Source organism: Camarhynchus parvulus, chromosome 4 (assembly GCF_901933205.1).
Source record: "Camarhynchus parvulus chromosome 4, STF_HiC, whole genome shotgun sequence".
In the NCBI taxonomy this organism is placed as follows: domain Eukaryota; kingdom Metazoa; phylum Chordata; class Aves; order Passeriformes; family Thraupidae; genus Camarhynchus; species Camarhynchus parvulus.
Genome location: NC_044574.1, coordinates 43,377,447 through 43,399,797, shown reverse-complemented (window position 1 = coordinate 43,399,797; position 22,351 = coordinate 43,377,447). Strand labels below are relative to the sequence as shown.

Here is a 22,351-nt window from a genome sequence, read left to right as displayed (position 1 = left end):
TTGTCTTTCAGATATTGCAGGCTCAGTATTTAAAAACAAAAGCAGCAGAAAACCTCCTGTATCTGAAAACCTTGACCAAGTAGTTATGCACAGCACATGCTTATCTAAATCTGTATTTAATGTGAATACTGAATTGTTCAATTTTTCAACCTCACTCATTAAAAAAAAAAATGTTTTCAAGTTGAATATTCCTGAAGTAGATTCCTGAAGTAGGTGGCTAGAGAACAGCCCTGGGCAGGCAGAAGAGTTGCACGGGGAGACCTAGCCCAGGGCACTCGTCTGTGGAGAAAACAAACTGAAAGGCAGTCTCAAAATAATACTTGTCACTTCTACAGGGCCCTTTAATCTGAAAACCAAAAAGCACTCTACAAAGTCTGTGCCCTGGCTGGGCTGCAGTCACTTCTGGCTATTCCTATGAGAAGCTTTTCATTTGCTGTCTGTCCTCAGAACTGGTCTGTCAGTCCTAGCCTGGTACCCCCGCAACAGCAGTCCTGTGCAAACCAGGGCACTGTTCAGAAAAAGCAAATTGAGAAATAAACATTGCACAGGCATGAGCTTCACATCCACCAAACCAGGGCAGTCCGGAATTTTGGACACTGAAACAAACACCCACAACACCAAACCAAACTGAAGAAACCCACCAAACCTGGAACAGAATCGACTTTAAGTGCTGCACAATACACAACTGCAGAACTAGACAGAAATATGGACTACTTTGTGAATTTTCAGCAGGGGTAAAAAAGGAGTTTCTCTTGATTTGGGGTGAATGTCATTGCAAAAAGAATTTAAATGAGTCATTAATCTTGCTAGAGTGCTTTTCTTTTTTCCTTTTTTTTCCCTTCTTTTCTTCTTTTCCCTTGGTGATGTTTCCTTTCAGAAGACCATATGAAGCAGAAGACAACAAAAGCATTTGCTTCTCTGGCCTTTTGAGATGAATTATATTTAAATCCAGTTCTTCCAATATCTGGGGGATGATGAGCTTGTGTGCTGCATCCCTTTAGCCAGTTCTTTGCTGTCCTGAGGACTTCATGATTCACCATCACTGTGTACACGTGGAAAAGAAAAAAACACCAGTGTCACGCTCTTGGGTTAGTTGTCGCAGCAGGAAATAACATGCAAGAGTATCTCTAGAGTTCATGAGAAGGTGTTACCAGAAAATAAATCTGTCACTCATGTAACGGATGAACTGATGCTGGCAGCAAGGGCTGCTCTGATTCCTGTCTGATGGTTCATGGGTGCCCAGCACAGCCTTTCTCCTGCTCCTGGCTCTCTTTCCTCAGCTGAGGAAAACCTTTTGGTTTACAGCTGACCTTGTAACACGTGCATTTTCTCTTTGTCCCACTGGTTTCTGCCCAAGTGGCTTGTTCCCTAGCACTCTCTTAATAATGTTTGGCTCATGCTAATGTTAAAAAATGTGACATCTTATATTGTCTGATTTGAATTCAGTCAGCAGGGATTACTGCAGGGTTTTAAACCACCTCTGAAGCTAAAAGGGCCACGCATAATCTTAATATTTTACATGTTTTCTTAAGTCTCTTGCAAATTGAGGCACATCCTGAGAATGCAGTACTTCTTTCTGTACTGACCTACCATCCACCCAAAACATTTCTCCATAGGAAGGAGTCATCCTTTTTCAGAGAGAAAGACAAGAAGGGTGCCCAGCAGCCCCCAAGACAAACCAAACCTCTCAGGTGATAAAGCATAGGGGGATTGCTTGTACTCCACCCCCTACAATGACCCATGCTGTGAAGGGGACAGGCTGCTCTTATTTTTCTGGAACAGTAAAGGTCCCTGGATCAGAGATTGGTCTCTACCCCCTTGTGCCCCACAGATCATCAGCCCTTGCCTGCTGCCCCTGCACGCACTGCCTGCTCCCTCCTGCATGCACAGGATGGGAGCCCTGGCCCCAGGCAGTTGGGGGTGGGGGGGAATTGCAATTCTGTGCTCAGGCACAATCAGGATTCTAGCAGTAGCTTTCAAATGCAAGAGGTTTGATTCAAATATACGTATTTTGAAAAGTGTATATAAATTTGGAAAATGTGTATATACATATGTTTGTAACTTAGCCTGCAAGGCCAGGGGATGTGACCTGCCTCTATCAGGGAGCCCAGGTTCTCATATCTTACCTCCTTTGCACAAATGTGCAGCCTTGATGCTCATGAGTACAAATTTTGCCATAATTATAGCTTTGTTTCATTTTATTTCTTAGTCTTCCCATTTCCCTGCTCAAAAGAGCTGCTGAAAACATCCATTTATCTGTATGTAATCCTCCTTCTGACATTATTTATTCATCTAAGAATTTGGTTGGGAAAAGCAGCAGATCTTCGACTGATAAGGTTCAATTGCAAATAAACAGGAATTTTTTGTTTGTTTCCCATAAATCCCACCACCTCAAATATCTTTTCACATTTAAATGAAGCATATTTCAAAATTTCAAGTCAAATGAAATTTAAAGAAGTAGCCTTGGGGTAAGGGAAACATTCAACATAGAAATACTTTACTGCCACACAGTTCTGCTTGTCAAAAATTTTAAAAATTTTTATATTAAAATACACTTACTCTGAAGAGTAGTTTTGAAACAACTTTCATTCCGAAAATGTCAAAGTGTCATTATTGAAACGTTTTGTCTCATATGTTTTCAAAATTATATCAAAATCATTCATAGTTCAAGACATTTGGGTCTTGAGGAGCTCCCCATCAGCATCTTTGTGAAGCAAGAAAACACCATCTCTGTTCAGTGTGGCCTGAGATATTTCCCATACTGAAATATCAAAAAAATCTAAAAATAAATTACCTTAATTTTAGAAGAATTTTGCCCAAAGTAGTGTCTCAGAATCTTAAATTGAATCTAATATTCCTGCACTTTATATTCAACTAATATCCCTTGTCTGAGCAAGTCTGAATGTTTTAGAGATAAATCTCCAATTTTTATTTGCATTTTCTTGCCTTTCTACAATTTAGGGGCATAAATTTCTCTAATCTCATCTGATTCTAAGATACCCTTCACAAGAAAATTTGCTTAAAAATGTGTGTGCCTTTGCTCTGACTGGAGCATACTTATCTGAACAGGGTTGCTTTTTTGTATCAAGGCTTAAGCCTCACTGTAGTGCTCTAAAATAACTCTGTTTTACAGGTGGGGAGCTTGAGGTAGGGTGTAGCTCAAAGATGCCTTTTGACAGCCAGGAGCAAAACCCCCTTCTTCTGCTGAGGTTAATGCAAATCCAGTACAAAACCACTCTCACTCCTTTAGCAAGGATGGTAAAATGTCAGCTCAAGCTGGTAGACTCTGAAGGGTTTTTTCCCACTTAAAATGACTTGTTAACAATTTGGAAAGTAAAGTTGATGTTAAGGGTGGTGTTGTGCCTAAAAAGCCTTTTACAGTATGACTTCTGCCAGCGTTAGCCTATGGCTGAAGCATCCTTTGTGCTGTACTCCCTGCTGTAGTCAGCGGTACACTCAGCAAATCTGCTTTTAGAGAACTGCTGTGCAGCTGCCTCTCCTTAACAATTTTCCCCCCTCTGAGTTATCATTCAGCAGCAGGAAGGGAAGACCCAGATTGCTAACAAATCCAGGATCTTTTCCAGTTGCTAAGGGTAAAATTAATGTGCTTGCTTACATCTGGAATCTAGGATCTAAGCCTTTTTTTTTCAAACAATCTGAACTAAAACAACAGCATTGATTTCACTTGCAATAGGTGTAAAATAAACCTTTTATATACAAGTGGCTGTAGTGGACAAGCCTCATCCAAAGGTTCCTCTGAAACTGCAGCTTTGGAGCAACTGAGCTGCAAACTCTGCAGCAGTGGTGATTTAACATCCCTATTTCACTCCTAAACAAGGAAATTCAGAAAAGAGGATTGGAATATTGTGACAGTCTACTGCAGGAGGTGCAATTCTGCCAGAGGCACGGTCAGTGGAATTATCTGATGCCATGGGAAGCAGACCTAGGTCCTCTCCCAGCTCCTGGCCTTGCCTGATTGCATCACTGCTTCCACTGCACCAGGGATTTCTTGGCACACAGGATGGCTTGTTTGTTATCATAACCTGGCACAGAGAAGCCCACTCCTCAAAATGCAGCTGCAAAACAAGGGTGCAGTCAAGGGCAATGTACAGCCTCTTGTTTCCAGCTGGAAACAAGAACCAGAATTTTTAAATTGGGGGAAATTGCAAGGGGTTTAGGAGTCCTAGCCAAACTCCTAAGGAAACCGACCAGAAAGATTTTAAGTTTACAAGCTGGTCAGGATTGTGGTTTTGCATCCCACTGGGATCTCTGCTTGGACTATCAACTAGTGCCAGTTCTGGGGGAGTGCTGCAAGGGGGCACTGGGAAGATCCTTCGTGTTTCTCATTCTCATTTTTTTCTTGGAGTCAGACAAGTCCCTGTCTTTCAGGTCACAGCTCCAGCCAAAACATCTGGCAGTGATTCCCAGGAACCTATAGGCAGAGGGGAACTGGGTGCCTTTGCTGAAGGGTGCCAAGGAAGCTGAATGCTTGTATTAACACCTTGGGAAACTGTGATTAAAGTCTGATCAGTGAGTGAAACTCCATCTGTGCCATCTGGTTGTCTGTCTTGCACCACTTTACAACTCTAAGATTATTTAGCAGTGCAGTTTACAGGAAGAGACCTGTTTAGAAATAAGAGTGTCAAGCCTTTAGTTTAAGTTGAAGTCAAAGTTTCTATATATAAAAATTTTTAAAACTTAAATGGATCAAAGAATAATTCTATAATTACATACAAAAAATATTTTAGAATGACATTGACCTTATTTCTTCAAATAATAGAAATGAATTAAAGTACCTTGGGTTGGCGATTGATTCTTTTTCTTCTTCTCTTACAGTAGGTAAACATTCACAGTCACCTGGAAAAGGGTATGAAACAAGACTATAGTTACTCTTGGCAGTTGTTCTACATTTATTTCAAAAATGGATCAACTTTTATCATGCAGTCACTCTAGCATACAGATCTCCAGATGTACTTCTGCACCCTTTTACCTGCATGGTCCCCATAGCATGAATCTCACACCTCCTTCCCTTTGATAGGTGTTGCCACAATTTGTTTATTTTGTATGTTCCAGTTCTTTATGTACACCTATACAAACAAGCTACTTTTGAGCACTGTCTCCTGCACACTGCCACAGGGAGAGTTGTTTGTTAAATCTTCCACTGCTGACAGTTGCATCTATGCCTTATAGTCCAGCTGGGAATCTGGGGCTGGACTTTAGGGAACACTAACACACATACACACATGAAAGTATGTAAAATACTTGCTTCCTTCTCTCCACAAAATTTTAAAATATATTTTATACCACTTCTTTCCCATGCAGTACAGTTAATGTCTCCCTTTCACTACTGCCACTTAGCACATGTTTTCTATAAAAGCTTTCAGACTGAGAAGGTCAAAACCCCATCATGTGGAGCACTGTGCTAACGCCGAGAAATGCTCCAAAGAGCTTTATGTCCTGAAAAACAAAGCATGCCTAGTAGGTCAGGCAAATGAGCCATTTGGATAGAAGGCAAGGGACCAGGAATGAAAAAAATAACAGTGTTTCAGCATTTCCTAGCCAGTGAAAAGCTGTTTATGCTTCAAAATCAGGCCTTGGTTAACTCATGGCTTACTGAAGACCTGCATTTTTTGTGGAGACCCTGGAGGGACAATGCAGACCCCTCAGAGATTTTGACTGGGGAATTCACCTGGGAGAAAAATGGGGGAAAAATGCAAGGTACTCTTAAGTAACTGAGAAGGCAGCTGAAGATGCTGCTGCTGGTAGTTACCACATGTTCTAATTGCTCCATGTGCTGATAGCCTTGAAGGGCAAGGAAAGGCATATTCATAGGCTCCTGCCAGCAATTTTAAATAAATGGTGGTCTGAACTATGAGCAAATGCATATTTCTTCTACAATACCTCAGTGTGGAGCACAAAAGTGTAGAAATTCTGGAGACTGAAAGGATTAGATGCTTCAGAGAAGCTAGTATTTAGCATTAAAATGTGTATTTAAAAATATAAATAACATTCACAGCTATAAGTGTGTTTAATAGAAATGTCTACTGGAAACTGAAAACACTTATGAGATTCTATCACATATTAAAAATAAACTCCCACACAAACTAAAATACTCCTCTGAAAAAATCTACCCCTGACATTTGTTCAGTTATTTTAGTAGGAGGGAGTCAAGAGCACAACTAAAAATGTTGTAGGGAAAGCAGTGATACGCATACAAAACACCTTCCATTGATTTCCTCTGCATGGGATCCATGTCAGCAGGCAAGAGAGGGAGGATGGAGTAGAGGGGTTACCGTGTACCATTTTTGTTCATGCTGTTCATCCATTTATCAAGCTCTTCCATTTCTATCTCCATAACAGAGGGTGTGTCTTCTTCAAAAATAGGACTTGAGAGAAGAGAGGGGGGAAAAAGTATTACACAAAGTGCTTAATTCAAACAGCTTACAATGTAGTGATTTTGTATGACTGTCTCTAATTCCAGACACACATATTAACTCTGGAAGCCATCCTAGCCCAGTAATCTGAGGAGATGTCAGCCCAGTGGATCTGGAACAGATGCGAGGGAGCGGCTCTGAGATGCCAGTCCCAGGTAGGGCCAGCTGAGACACAACACAGAGGGACTCAGTGCAGCCAGAGACATGCCAGAGCACAAGATCATTGCAGCTTCTTGAAAACTGTCCCTGCTGTAAATAGAAAGCTAAAAAAAAAAAAAAAGATAGTTTGTCCCTGCCCCTTCTGGAACACATGACAGAAGTGCCATTTCTCCAGTGCTAAAAGCTGAAGGCCTAAAGTTTCATCCTATCTGTGACTGACATTTGCAGTGACTTCAAAAGAAAATGTCACGAGAGTTGTGTTTATTTAAACGCCTCTGCTTAGCTTCCTTCTGCTTATCATTCCTGCAGTCATATGATAGAAAATATGTTTTCAGAAAAAAAAAAAAACATTTTTTTCCCTCATAGAGCCAATTCGTGAACTTTCAGCATTAATTAGCAAGATGGAGATCAATAAAAGGCAACAATAAGAATTATGACTCTGAGAAGAGCCACACAGCTTCTGTCTTGTTTTGCAAGCATCTAAGGCATTGCTCCTGTGGCAGCCAGGCAAGCCTTTCTGCCTCACTTCTGAGTAAGAAGATAAACTTGAAAAACAGGGGAGCAAGACACAGTGCTTATTCTGAATAGCAAAAGCCTGTGATGAGCCTGGGAACTGATCCCCTTTGCTCATGGGGCACCTTGTACCACTTGTGGTGCTTAAGAGCAGGCTCAGTGAGGTCTGTGGGCTGTGGGTGTCTGTGGGGCAGCCCTTGCCTCAGCCACCACTAACTCTTGTTCTCCTGCTCTAGTCTTACACTTCAGCCACATACTGAAGTCACACTTTATCCACCTGTTGAGATTGCTGGTTCAATTGATGGCAAAAAGTAATAGTGTTCAGTGTACAGCTAAATTAAAAGAGGCAGTGAAGGAGACAAAGGTTAGAGCAAAAGAAATTTTTAAGAAAATAATGATATTCATAAAATTTACCTTTTTACATTTTCACTTCCCAGCTCATCTGGAAAAGAAGAAAGTTGGTGTTCATAGTTCTGTGTGATATTTACTCATTGTATTTACAGGGTCTGGACTGCGTGCAAGCCTTGAATAGGGTCAAGTAAAACAGGTTGCATTTTCAAAGGGCATAAAAACTAAATTGCAGATGAAAGACAAAACATCTTGTCCTGTTTGCAATTTTCAGAGGAACCCATTCTTTTGAATATAAAAGCATCTCATTATTAGCTCAGCCCTGCTGGGAGGAAGCCCAGTGTTGGTGTTGCAGTGGGCAGGACAGGGCAGATGCACACTTCCTTCAGCAGAACAGATGTGCTGAGGGAAATTCTTAAAAAGGAACCACTTCTGCAAAAAAATTGTTTACTAGAAGCATTGGGACATTTTGCTACAGATTACACTTGGGCAACTCAGCTCTGTCTGGAGACTCTGGGAGCTGCTCTGGGAGAAGGGAGTTGGACTGCGTGGCAGATTAGATCTCAGTTAGGCAAATGAAGCTGAACTAGCCAGATGTCAAAAGGGATCCAATCTACTTATGACTCCAAGACAAAGTAAAAATGGAGGGGGGAAATGGTGTCACAGACATAATTCTGATAAATATCTTCAGCTCCAGGAATCAAGTGACTGAAAAACCTGTCTTAAATCACCTTATTTTTAATTCATTGTTGCCAGCGGGTGATACTTCCCAGTAGTTCCAGCACATTCCCAGACTGCAGAGCCACCCCAGAACCATAGAGCCATCTACCCCATCCTACAGGATGCTCAAAATCCCAGGCTGGCACAGGGCACGAGATCCTAAGATTGTATTCCTGAAAGGTACCACATTTCCTAACCCTCTGAAGAGTGTACCTGCATTTCAATCATCCAGAAACAGGCAGGCAACTGGGTGCCTGGTTGCAAATTCATAGTTTGTTAGAGGGAAACCCAGTGATTGGGCAAATACAGCCCAAAAATGTGCTGAAAACTTGACTTTAAATCTGTGTTGAATGTGTTGCACTGTCTGCAGGCTGATGAGCTGACAGCTGCACTCTTGACCATGTAATACATTGGTACGACCATCTCAGCATTTCACTTATCAACTGTGTGGTTTTATGACACCTCAGTTTATTCTCCTGTGGTTTGACACTCCAAGTTATCAATTCTTTTGTTAACAGATCGCAGCACCTTCCTGAAGCATTGCTCACCCTACTGCAGCACCCAGGCAGTCTGACCTAGCTCATTTGCTGTGATGTCTTCATAGCAGCCTCCACTCCATGCAATCAGGATTCCTTAAAATTATTCCTTATAATGATTTTTCTTGTTCCTATTTTATTGAAGCTCCAAGCAGCTTTACCTTGTGGGCACTAAGAGCAATAGAAGCATTAATTTCACCTTGCCTAAAGTTGTTGAGCCTAAAGACAGAACAAGCATTTGCAGCCACAGTAACATCCCTGAGCATTCTCAGCATTTCCAGGAGCCAGAGATTGGTGCCAGGGCTCCCATGGGTGTGGCAGAATGAGCAGGAGGTGCCAAGAAGCAGAAGTAGCTCCTGCCCAAGGAGAGGTGTGTGACCAGGTACTGCTGCCTGGGGAGGATCCCTCTCTTACTTGTCAAACATGCAACTACAGTCAGAGAAGGGCATCCTAAATGTGGCACCCCATCCCTTAATGCTCTGTTAATGTTGAACACATCCTAGAAACAACCTTTTGATGCACAAGAAGACAAATTTACCTTGCTTGGACTTTTTCCTTTTATGATGCATTACAAAAAATGTGATCAACAAAATCAGCAGGACCAGCAGCGCCACAGGGACAACATATATCAAGATAGACTGTTCTTCTGCTTCTAGGCTCTCCTCATCATTCACAGCATTCAGTTCAGTACTTGGAGAGCTCTGTGTATCAAAGCTGCTTTCAGCAGTGCTTGCAGTTACAAGTACTGGCTCATGGTCATCCACGGTCGAAGGGCCCGTAGCAGGAAGATGTGTTGCTGTGAAAGTGGGAAATATCATCGATCCATCTCCTGATCCATCATTTCCACCATCTGTCAAATATATGAGGACAGCTTAACATTTTCAGAGTTTCATCAGTGAGCCACAGTGTACAACTTCAGTATTTACTTCCCATTTGATGTATTTAAAAAACCCAACAGATGCCCCATACACCCAGATTGGATGTCTTGGGCATTGGATGTAAAATTAGATCTCAACTTTAACACAAAATCTTACCAGTCATGACCACGTTCTTCAGCTGACTTTTCCTGGAACATGTCAGCAGGTGTCATCTGTCTGCACACAGCTGCCTTGCACAAACAGATTTCTTTTGCTGCACGTTGGCATCCGGTCTTGCTCGCATGAGAAATTATTCTGCTTCTCAGTAAACCACACCAGCCTGTTTTGCTTCTCAGTCCTGGCACATATGTCCCTCCCCTTACCCGAGGAGTTAGGTACTGCCTTCAGGGGGACCATTATCCCTGGTTCACCAGTTCCTTTGGTTCACTCATCTCCCTGTTTCTGTACCTTTCTCAAATTTGTTCAATTTGTCTCACTGTGAAAAACAGAGTTGGTGAAAGGAAGTCTGAAGAATGCAAAAGCTGCTGACTTCCCCATCTGCGTGGACTAGAAGAGGTGTTAGTAACACAGTGACCACACTCCATACAGGTCCAATGAACTGTTCCTCTGACTGATTCTACAGGCTGGCTGAAGGAGCGTGTGGCAAAGCATCAGCACTGGGTATTCCCCATGAGTGCTAATACTGGGGGTTTTGAACTTCGGTCTCAGTTCTGGTTCCAATTATCACACATTTCACAAGAAAAGTGGCTAAAATTGGCTGTGTTGGTAATAGTGAAACAAGTGCTTTTTGTGTGTTTACGTAAGAGTCTATTGACTGTCACAGAGTTTAAAAGCTTTAAAGAAGGACAGCAAATTCTGGGCTGATGCTGTATTCTATATGGATGCCAAAATCCTGTTGTAGCCAAAGGTGCAAGAATCAGCCTTTATCTAAATTACAGCAGAAAACCCCTCAAGAATGTTTTGGCATGAAATGAAATTATGGTTTTTTTGTGCTATCTGCCCTTTCAGATACAATGCCAGCATGGTGCACATCTCATTTTGTGCAATAGAGCAGGATGGAATTTTTTGACTTTTGCAATTACATGTTTCTCCTCATTCTTGTAAAGTGCTGGGCAGCCAGAGTTTCCACAAGAGTTAGCAAGAGCTTAAGGTTTTCAGCACCTCAGTGCTGGCATTTCCAATCTCACAGGACTGGAACCAAAACTACTTAGCATTTTAAATGCTTTTGTAAACACATTAATCTTCATAATGGCCCTGAGAGATGAGCAGTTATCATCTCCATTTTACAAATGAGGAATCAGAAGGACAGGGATGCTGTCCTTCCCAGGGATGCCAAGTGAGAGAGAAAAACCTGGGATTAGAGCGCTATCTCTTGCTTAATCCACTCTGCAGCATCTCCCACCCGATTTGTCTCAAAGATGAGTATTTCATGAGACTGTATTCAAGGAAATCCAATTTCAGATGCATAAAATTATTTGAGTGTGACAGCAGTGTTTTATCTAGATTTTTATGCTGCACATATCACACAGGCATCTGATTGTTTCATCCTTTCCTAAAAACTAGGAAAGAATTTGAATACTTAATGTAATACTGTGAAGGTCACCAGACTCCTGCAGCACAACAGGACAATGAGAATGATAGCTCTTCTGTGGCAAAGCACTTTGTATCAATAGTCTCTGTCTGTTCTGTATTTGGTATTTCAATCAAGAGCAAAATCCTATCTCTGCCTCCCTAACGACCCCCTAAGGTGTGTGCTGCTCCACCCCTCCTCGTGATCTGCTGCCTGTCCTTAATCTTATCGCAGAGGGCAGGAGGGAGAGCTCCTCTCCCTTATTCGTTTGGCCGTTTGACTTTTCTTTCCCAAGGTAGTTTGTAGCTCGCAGTGCCTGCAGCCAGTCCGTTTCAATTGCTGCTGTGCAGAGGGCGAGGCAGCACGAGAGATGTCTGTGCTGCAGGCTGTGACATGATGGACTGTGCCACTGGCAGAGCTGATGGCCCTCCACAGCCTCACTGAACCTCTTCCATGACCTTGCTTCCTTTTCCTCCTCCAGCCATTGCCCTTGAAACCCATTGCCTGCCACATTTGATATATTGAGAGGGACAAGCCTGTTGCTTAAAATAGGGAAAGGGTGTGGAGAAAATACCTTGCTTTTCATTAATTCGTAGAGCTAAAATGGATTTTTCAAATGTCTAAAGCATGGTGTGGCTTTAAAGCAAACAGTCACACCTCATTAACTGCAGTGATAAACTTTCAGCTGCAGAGTATGCTATGCTTGATTTCTGAGAGAGATTTTTCCAGTATCTCTGCCACTTTGCCTGGTTTTGAACTATGAAGCAGACTCATTTGTCTCTGAGTGAAATAGTCCTTTTCTAGTCTCTAGGCAAAGAAAATGGCAAGTCACAGGGAGTGACCTTGCTGCCATGTATTTTTTTCACTTTGCATAAATCCAGCATCTCTCTGGGAACACCATTTCCTCTTACAGAGATCTTTTCTGTGAGCAAATTAAATACATCTTTCAGCAGAAGGGCAGCCAATTGCACAATGCTCTTGCAAGGACATTGCTCTTATTTCCTGCATTTTACCTGCTGCCTCAACACATCCCGCTCTCCCATCACCTCTGAGGAGCAGAGCTCAGCCTCAAGGGACGCCTCACCTGTCACCCAGCAGTTGCTCTCGCTCTCAGGCCACCCACACATCACCTTTTTTACACAGTAGGAAAGCACAGCCTGCATCTGGGCTGGCCCAGAGGCTCACATAGGGAAGGATCTGTGCCTCCAGTCCAGCAGGGACAGTCGGGCTCAGGCCTCCCAGTGCAGCTGTAGCGCTTGCCTCAGCCTCATGCCCAGTGAGACACAGGTGGGTGACCTCAAGACCTCAAGTTGCTATTTGTCATAATGTTTCAATTTGAAGTGCTCAAAATAGCAAGTGGGCTGTCTGCAGCTGGCCTGGGTTGCTGTTTGGTGGAGTGAGTTACAAGGTTTGGGCATTACAAGGTTTGGAGCAGGGCAGAAGAACATCTGAAAGTTGGAGATTTTGTGAGGTGCTGGTCAAACATTTTCTCCATGCCAGATTTACAGCGATAATTCATACCATGAACTGCCTTGTCAGCTGTGGTTTCATCTTGCAGACATCTACTAGCTCCTTGCAAATGGGAATCTCTGACATTCAGGACGAAAAAGCAAAGCCAGTGCAGTGTAACAAAGAGCAAGTCACATGTGACCATAGAGATATCCCCTTGCCTTTGCAAAGCCTGTGCCCTTTCTCTTATTGAGCTCAGCCTCATGCTGTTGGCTACATTCCAACATCCATATACTCATCCCTCTGCACATCTTGTCCAAGGAGCAAATGCTCATACAACAACCACATGGGCTTCACCTTTGTCTGGACCACCTGGAGCATGAATGCTGGTGACTTCTTCCTGTGTAAGGGGAAGTGGATGGGAACACACCACAGCTTCAGCCCAGCCTGTATCACCACTTCCCATGCTTTCAAGAGAAGAAGGGAGAGGGGCTGGCATGCAGCTGCAATCCACCCTGAGGGGAAGGTGGGCACAGCTGGAACTGGAAGCTAAGAAGCTGGAGCTGGAAGTCAGAAAATTCTCAGGGTTCCACAATTGAGGTCTTAGAGAATCTAGAACTCAAGAGAACAAAATACTTGAGCAAGGACTAGCAGCCTCTCAAAAAAGGTTCAATTAACAGCTCTTACAAATTATGAAAAAGCTATGTCTCTGTATGCAGATACTATGGTATAAGGTATTACTCAAGATTTTTTCCTTTAAAAATATGCTTGGGTCACTGACAGACTTTGCTTGAATTTTGGAGGTGCTCCCAAATAAGCTTTTCATGGAAGACAGAGGTAGTTGAATATACCAAGCAGTTTTACAGATTGGAGTCCAAAAAATTATGTCTCAATCAAACAAACAACATTTCTGTTGTTGCAGCATTTCTACCTCTGTGCTGCAGCACTCAGAGGTGGTGATGTGGGCTTCCTGATGAAGTAAGCAGGCAAACAGGTTTCTGAATTCACTTGGATGTGAGGCAAAGGAAAATAGCAAAGGAAAACAGCTGGCAGTCAGCACATTCAGTTTTGTTGTAGAACCATCAGTCTCTCTGCTGCCTCGCCATCAGACTCAAGGACTGGGTTCTCTTAAGGGAATTTTACAAATTACACCAGAGTGCCTACTGACAGAAGAAAAAGCAATGAGCTAGAGAAAAAGCAAGAACTATGTCAGTGGGATAGCTAGGCTTATTAGTCTGAAAGGAAAATTTTTATATCTCCAAACTTTCCCATAAGCTATAAAAATGCAGTGAAAGGAAGGCTCGTGAGAAGGTGACAGAACAAGAAAAGGCTGTAAAGCTGGAATAAAGTTACTATATCCTATATCATTCTGCTCCATGCACACATTCTGTTGGTGGTGTAGTCATACCACTCCTCACAGTCTGTGTGATCCTCTGGTGTATTGCTTGGCTCATCCCTGCACTGTTCATCCCTCCACATTTCAGGTTGATGTAAGAAGGGCTGTTCCTTGCCGTGGCCAGGGCTTGCCCAGCTGCCTGTTGTGGCAGGTCTTGCCTGTCAGTCTGGCTAGAAGAGGAATCCTTAAAAGCCTGCAGGCTAGCTGTTGGGAGCATACACTCCTCTGATGAGGGAGCACAAGCATTTCAGGGTGGCTAATCTGTAGACGAGATCCTATTAAAACGAGGTGCTTAGAAAGCATTATCTAGGTATAACCTGAAAGAGGAAACAACTGTTTAAGCTCATTTATACAAGATGGAAACTGCTTTTCCTCACTGTATTTCTATCCAGCTGAAGTGCTGCATTAACAGGCAGCATTGCAAATTCAGTCACACACGTTAGAGTCAAACTGTGAACCTGTAGTCTCATTGCTCACCCCAAGTACTACAGGCTTTCCAGACCAATTTATGCATTTAGTTGCTTCTGCTTAATCCGATGGCCTTCTAGCTCTGCATCTGTGATACTCCTGCGACCTCACTGTGATGCAAATCTCTCAGTGCTTCTTGCTCTCAGGAGGACCCTGAAATTAAAGATTCAAAAGCTCCAGAGGCTTTCCAGCTATCACAAAATCTCTTGAGGGAAAAGAGACTGGTGTCACTGACTGAAAATTACAATTACAATCTTGCTGATGTAAATGAGAGATTTTCTGAAATGTCCCTGAAGCAGTTGAATAAAACAGTGAATGTTTGTGTGTGTGGCTAAAATGGAGGAATGGCAGTAAATATATAGGAGGAGTCGATGTGTTCAGTAGAAAGGATTTTTCATCTGCTTTTTAGGGCACTGTACTTTGGAAAGAGAAAATGTAGCAAATCCTCATTTCTTACATTGTTGTTTTGCTTTGCTAGAAAATTTTAACAGGTGATTGTAACAGGTTCAAGCCCATTCTCAGTTCATTACTCGAGGGGGGAACAGGTCAAAATTATTACTCCATTAGAGACCTGACTTTGCAGGGGAGGCAGCCTAAAAGACCCTTCTCTGCCAGGAGAGAGTCACTGCCTGTGCTCATGGTACAAGCTGTTGAATATCTAGATCTTTGATAGCAATGTTTCTCTGAATGACAATTCAAAACAATAGCACAGAGACACAGACATAATAGAGCACTACCTGCAAGCACCTCAGCTCTTCACTTGGTGATATTACATATTTTACTGCTCCTCTCCCTCACATATTTTCTTGCTCCCCATGTCAGGCCACTTATGCTGCAATTTCCCGCCTGTTTCACTGAACGCAGTGGGAGATGGCCTAGCGTGGGAAATGACTCAAGGATCAGAGCATGTTCCTATAAGCTATAGTAAGGGTCTTAATGCTTGTTACTAGGGTCAGCACACACACCTAGGTAGGTCTTCAGGGCTGCTGCGAGGCTGAGCAGTGAGTACCATCCCCTACAGCAGAGATCATGCCCTGCACTGTTACCTGTACGGCTTCCTGACTGCATTAAAGCAAGAGGAAGGGAACTGGTGCAAATCCCAATGTCCTCTCAGTATGGAGCTGGGAGAAGGCCAGCACCCAGGGCTGAGATCTCAGGAATGCTCTTAGAGCTACTGGATTAGAGTGATTGTAGCATCACAGGGAGAAAAGCATCCATAAATCATAATCCAAAAGGCAAGGCTAGGCTTTTACGAGGTTCTGGCATGGTATGTGAACAGGACTTATAAAGACTTTAATCTGTCTGTGCTGCAAGATTTAATCATACTCTGTTTGCCTATTTTCTGAATGGTCTCTAGACAGTACACTGCTTAAAAGGTGAAGACTGTGTCTGGCAAAAGGTGAAAAAGCTCCCTTAAAGGTCCTGCCCTGTTGATCTGTGAGCAAGGAAGGGTGAGAGCAAAGGATCTCCCTGAGAGGCTGCCCTCAGCAGAGTGGTTCCTGACCCACCAGTGCCTATGGGGTACATAAGCACTACATAAACCTTCCCCCCACCAGTTTCATTTCCCCCCCAAGGCTCAGGTTCACAACTTCCCCGTTCCACACCCACAGTCAGAGTAAGCCCCCAGGTACATTTGGAGCTGGTTGAATAAGCAAAAACTGCCTTTGTATGGAGAGCAAAGGTGGGTGCTCTCCTCCCCTTCCTCTAGGAGTGTGGATTGGCTCTGTAGAGTCAGAGCTGACAGGGTTTGGGGAGGGCTCTGGCAGGACTGACTCACTCCCAAAGAGGAACTGTTCCAAAATCAACCAGAATTTGAAAGTGGACCTACTGGTAGGAAGTGGGGAGTGTCACACACTGGTGTGTGACATCTGTCTGGCACTTCCTGCAGCCCCTAATGCCCATTGCAGAGAAGGGCGGAGTGCACCCATTCATGAGCTGAGGGACCCTGGGCTAAGATGTCCCCCCCGCCCCATGGTGGAGGACGTGGTGGTGAAATCATAGCTCTCAGTACCCTGCACATGAGCTAGAGAAGCAGGAGCCTGATCACTCTGCATTGCCTTCATGCCTTCATTGTACTCCTCCATTTCCCTGGGACCTCTGTTTAGCTCTGCCCATGGCAGGATTTTTGTTCCTCTGACTGCTTTGATTGTAAGCTGCACTCAGTGCTTGCAGCATATTTTCCTAACGTGTCTGCAGTGCAGCAGGGCTGTAGTAACACAGCCAAACCCAAACCATTTTACACCTCGCTTAGCTCGCTCGTACAGCTAAGCAAGTCTCCTAAGTGCAAGCAGCTCAGCAGCACGCCAGGAGCCTGCAGCCCAGCTCTAACCCTGCTTAGAGTACTGCTTTTCAGGGAAAAAGCACTCACACCAAAACACCGATTCCAGCAGTGCATTTTAGGACATTAAGAGAAGTCCAGTGATATCTGAGAGTGACCATTCTTTCCCTGCCTTCTGTAGAGCTCCTGCTCGCTACAGCAACACAGAGGCAGCAAACACTTCTAGTCCATACCAAGGCACTTTGGCAGGGATTTGTTTGACCCCAACAGGCTTACAAGCACTGCCTCGGCAAGGTTTCACTACAAGAGCTGCCTGTCTTCTTCAGCTGCTGGCTGCCAAAACGCCAGTGGAACCAATGACCCCTACAAACAAGCGAGAGTCCCTGCAACGACACCCCAGTGCCTCAGCATTTTGTCACAAGCTGCTTTTCCACTCATGGTTCTTCTCTTCAGAGGGTCAGAATCTAGGTCCATGGTGCCAGTCACTTTGTTCTGCAGCTGAGAGTTCAAAATATTTATCTCCGGAACCGGCTGCTCTTTTGTTAAACTAGTTTCAGTGCACCGGGGCTGCGGAAATCGGCAGTCACCTTTTGAATGGAAGCAGTGCTTTGCCTTTAACTTCGCTATTAAACACTGATGGTATGGGTGTGGGGTTTAAAAAAGTTCAAAAAATAACTAAAATTAGGAGCAAAATGCCTAATGGGTCAACATGGAAACTCCCGTTCTCTACACTCCTGCAATTTAGGGAAAGTTTGCAATTGTAGGATTTGTTTGCTGCTGTTCGGGGATAGGTCTAAGGGGAAAAAAAAGTCAAAGCTTTGAAAAAAGAGGCAACTGGAAACAGAGAGGGTAAACACAGCAAAAAGCAGCAGAGAGCAAGTCCCCACAGATCTCCTCCCCGTGCTCAGTTTGGAGGGTGTTGCCCTTCAACTTGGTCCCATTGCTGCAGGCAAGACACGCGGTCCCACCTCGGCAGGGAAAGGCGCTCTCCTACTCACCAGAGCCGGCAGATCCCGCAGCCAGCGCCAGGGCCGAGAGCAGGGTGAGGATCCCGGGGCTCCGCATGCTGCCCCGGCAGCGCTCCCACCTGAGGGGCGCTCCCGCAGCCGCCCGGCTGCACCCGAACATCTACATTTCCTGCTTCCTGCCGGGGAGCATCTGAGCTGCATTTCTTCAGGAGATGGACTCTCTTTGATGGGTTTTAGGAAGTGATGTAATTCCGTCTGGGCCTGTCAAGCGAGCAATGATTGCAAAAGAAAGAAGAAAAAAAAAACAGAAGTTGCTCTTCAGGCACACACTTGACTGAGGCACCTTTATGCTGTAGATGAGAGAGCTCCCGCTCTCTTCCTCTCCTTTCACTCCTGACTTTACCACCTTCTATCTTCATCTACACACAGTGCCACAGATCATACAAATACAGATCAGACACAAAACTTCATAAATGTATGTTAGCAGGAAGGTTTTATGTCACTTTTCAGGGTGATTAAGCAAGAAAATTTCAATAGTGCCTCCCCTCTTGCCTTGGTTTTCAAGCCATTCTCCCCACATTGGGGTGGGAGACTGCATGCACTTACAGTCCCAAAAGGCAGCCCCCAAGTGGGCTGTCTTCAGCAAATGGGATGAATGGCTGGCTCTCTTTGGAGCCTATAACTGAGTATTCTGGGCTGGTTCGTGCAGAGGGAGAGGAAAAAGCAGAAAACCACATAATTTTTTTGTTACGAGCAGGTGGCTTAGTGAGAAACTGCTGAGACACCGGTGTGATGATGTCTGCAAATGACAGGGGACAGAAGGTTTCAGTCCCCATCAGGATGCAGGGCCTGGCATGGGGGCCCCCAGTGCCACGGTTATGTGACGTGGCAAGGGGAAGGTAATCCTGCCTCCCTTCCTGACTCCTCTTTATTTTTGCTCCCCCTTGGCAGTCTCTGTCTGGGTGTGAAGACCTTGGCTGTTGTCCCCCCAGACACTGGTCTGTCCTCTGTTCCCACCACCCCATCACTGTCCACACACTCAGAAACATGAGCTGGCCAGGAGCTTCCACGTGTTTCCTGTTGGGTGGTGCTCTGTAGGTAAGAGCAATGGAGAACTTAAAAATTAAACCAAACATTTTCAATCTTCTTGCTGTGTAGGGTGGGTCTAGCCAGGGCTCAGGATTTGGATCTGGATCTAAACAATACATGTACCCAAGCAGGGAGAATGGTTGGATCACAGAATTGGGTTGTTCCACTGTAGAAATAAGTACTAGGTCTAAAATTAATCTCTCTGAGCTGAGGAGAGTCTGCACTCCAGGTTTTACTCTGGAGTATCCCAGGTAAAAGCCACTTTAAATACTTGCATAACATTTTCCAATAGTAATCTAAGAAAGGAGGGTTGAATGATGACTGTGTAGGAGCTTCATAGTATTTCCTCTGGACATCAGTCTGTCAAAATCTGATTTCTTGTCAGAATTTGTTGAGTTCTGGAATTTGTCGAAGCTGGTGAATCTTTCTGTTCAGATTGGTGGGGAGTGATCAATTGCTGCTGTGCTTCTCCAGCTAATAATTTTTCTTAACACACTGATGCTTTTATAGGTCATCAGTTTTAGGTTATTTAGCTTGAGTAGCTGAGAAATAGGTCAGTGATTCATTTAATGACCAGCTTGTTGATAGATTTAAGCCCCTTGAATGATACAGTTAACTAAAAATCTGGTTGCTTAGTATTGGCAATGTAAGTATATCATAAAATAGTGAGGGGAAAAGCAAAGTAGCAACATTTGCACCTACAAGTAGATAAAGAGGAGCTCTGAGTTTTGAAGCCAGTACACTGACCAACAAATCAAATATTTCTAGGAGATATTCTTTAATATGGTGTCAGAATCATACACAATAACACTTATCAGACACAAGTGTCAGAGGTGAAACTTGTCAATACTTTTAAGATTTTTCCATTTAAAAATGACAGAAACTCCAAGGATTAGTAATAGTGTCTAATTGACATAGATTGTTTGAATGATGGAAGTCCAGAAATTGAGGCTAACGATCTGTGCTCAGAGGTGATTTTGTCTCGTCTGGCAATAGGAAAACTGATAATGGGCTGGTGGCCAGCAAAGGCAAGGCCTGTCTGTGTTTTCAGGAGCAGGATCTCAAATCCCAAGGCTGGCACTATTGTCCATCTTCAGCTTTCCTTGAACTTTAGTCAACAGTAGGCAAAGTATTAATATTTAACTGTATTTTCATTGTTTTAATGTACAGAAAAGATATGCTATACTCCTTTCTATTTCTTCCCCGTTTCCTTCCCAGCTTTGCCACTCTAATACCACATGGGCTGCACACATGTTCTTCTGATTTATCCTGCCCTGCATATTTGTGGTTTTGCCCCATTGTGTAGACTCAGCCCAGCTCGCTCATCCATTACAAAAACATAAACCTAGAGAGAGAAACTGGAAGGGAAAACAGGAAAGGATTTGTTTTTGTTTTGTATCTTTGCTGCATTTTTACACCATATTTCTAATTTAAATAACTATATACTTTTCTCTTTCCCCTTTCAGTCTTTCTACATAGGTTGTAGCATTTCTCCTCAAGTTCCCATCAACTGTTATTGACAAATATTTGGCTAACAACTCATCACTGCCCCTTGAAAGCAAGATAGCCATCTACTGCTATGTACACTAGTATGATTTCTAAGGCAAATAAAAGTACAGAAGTACAGGAAATGTGACTCTTGGCCACAGTACCTTTTAAATAAGATTTTAGAGGCATACAAAGGTGGTTTGGCATGCATTTGACTATCCTAATTTTTTTTTTAATTGTAGAGAAGGAGGAATGAGGTATTTTGGATGCTGACAAATCAGACTCTCAAGCATGGGCAGTTACCTCGGACTGTGCCCAGCAGCACTGGGATGGTGCTCCCCTGAAGTACTCCCAGCAGGCTCCCTTTGGCCTGCCTGGGAAGCAAGGTTGGTACCTTTGCCTTGTTGTTGTCTTCAGCCTCATGCATCTCTCTTCATAGTTGGAATACAGAAACCAAAAGCTGTACTGACAACTTTGCTGCAAAACAAACTTGGGCATTTGGAAACCCATGTAGCTTCACTCATGGATGGTTTTGTGAGAGGGGTGGATTGTATCTGATAATTTCATAGGCCTTAGTGCATTTACTAGGATCCACAATGCACCTTAGCAAAAAGAAATGTCTTTTCACAGGTAAAACCACTAAATTTTCAGGGTGCTTACAATGTATGTTACCCATCTGGAAACATTTGTGCATGTTCAATGTTAACTGTTTCATTGGTTTTTAGAGTGTAAAGGGCATTTCTGAGCACAAAGCTAGTCTGTTTGCTGATGTTGTTCCCTAATAGAGAAGGATTTGCATCACTGAGATTACAGGATGTCATCAGAGGGACATTTGCAGAAAAACAGAAATGTATTCCAATGCTGCAGCCACTTGGCTGGCGCTCTTCTAGTTCCTTTTTCCTGTGAGAACAACAGCTAAATTTTTCAAGTGATGTGGCAAGTTGATGGTTAGTTACAGGGCATTTATTACAAACCTGCTAGCACAGCTTGTCTGCTGCACTCCTGAGCAGCTAATCCACCTGCTCTGAAGTGCAGGCAGGGACTAGAACCAGCCAAGTTCTACTAGTCCCTTAATGACTTGTTTCTGTCTCTGACATATGTTGAGAAAGGACAGATAAAATTTTCCCACAAGTTGCTGTGAAAGAATGGAAAATAGCAGTGTATTGCAATTGACTACAACATTTTAAAAAGAAACAAAGATCAAAGCAAAAGAGTTTGTGCAAAGCCCACAGGGATCTTCTGGAGTCAGCCAGAGTGTCAGCTGCAATGGCACTTCTGTGGGCTGCTGAGCGAAGTCAGATTTGCAGAATCAAGGGTAAAATCCATCCTTGTGTGGAAATCTCATGGGCATCTGGAACTGCATCCACCATTGCACTTGTTTCAGAGCAAGCAATGCCTGATTAAGTTGCAGATGACAAAGCTCCCTTTCCAACAAATTCAAATCTAGATTATATGAAAGGAGAAGTTACATTTTATTTCAGACACAGAGGTGCTTCAGGAAAAACCAGAATCTTTCAATCTTTTCAATCTTTCTGAAACCAATGCCACCAGTATAAATTAGAACAAAGCTTAGAACAATGATTATCCCTAACTGGGACAATGTAATAAAACTAAAATAGAATGACAATAAAAGCATAAAAACAAGTATCTGCCAGTTTTAAGAATCTCTTTGCTTAACTGGACTTGTAATTTTCTTTTATTTTCTTTTTCTTTTTTTTTCCACATACATAACACAGGCTGTTATTTCATGCTGACAATATTTTGGATACTTCAATACGAACAGAAATAAAATACAAAAACTAAAATTGAAAATATCCAGATGTTTGCATCTAAGTTTCCTTTAACAAAATAAAAAATATACTTAAATAGAGACTTCCAAGATTGAAAATCTCTAAAATGGAAGAGGCCTCTGGGTGCATTGAGAGCACTGGCAGACATATAGTGTATGTGCACACTTTGTTTCTACTAATTTTTGGGAAAGCAGTACATAGATTATACATTTTGCACTTGCCAAAAGATTGCTGAATTACTTGTGACTTATGTAAATTCCTAAAAAT

At 43.2% G+C, this 22,351-nt stretch overlaps 1 protein-coding gene across 2 annotated transcripts; it reads right to left on the bottom strand.

The window, feature by feature from the left end:
- Positions 1-219: 219 nt before the first annotated feature.
- TMEM154 (transmembrane protein 154) lies at positions 220-17,926 on the bottom strand. 2 transcript variants are annotated; one of them, XM_030947168.1, is made up of 6 exons: positions 17,748-17,926; positions 9,249-9,560; positions 7,521-7,548; positions 6,301-6,386; positions 4,797-4,857; positions 220-1,042 (listed from the first exon to the last, which is right to left on the bottom strand). In XM_030947168.1, the coding sequence occupies exons 1-6, from the start codon at positions 17,875-17,877 to the stop codon at positions 1,027-1,029; spliced, it is 633 nt and encodes a 210-aa protein (XP_030803028.1). In that variant the 5' UTR covers positions 17,878-17,926; the 3' UTR covers positions 220-1,026. The 2 variants fall into 2 exon arrangements, with proteins under 2 accessions (XP_030803028.1, XP_030803029.1); XM_030947169.1 differs by having other exon boundaries at positions 9,249-9,506.
- Between the last annotated feature and the right edge of the window lie 4,425 nt (positions 17,927-22,351).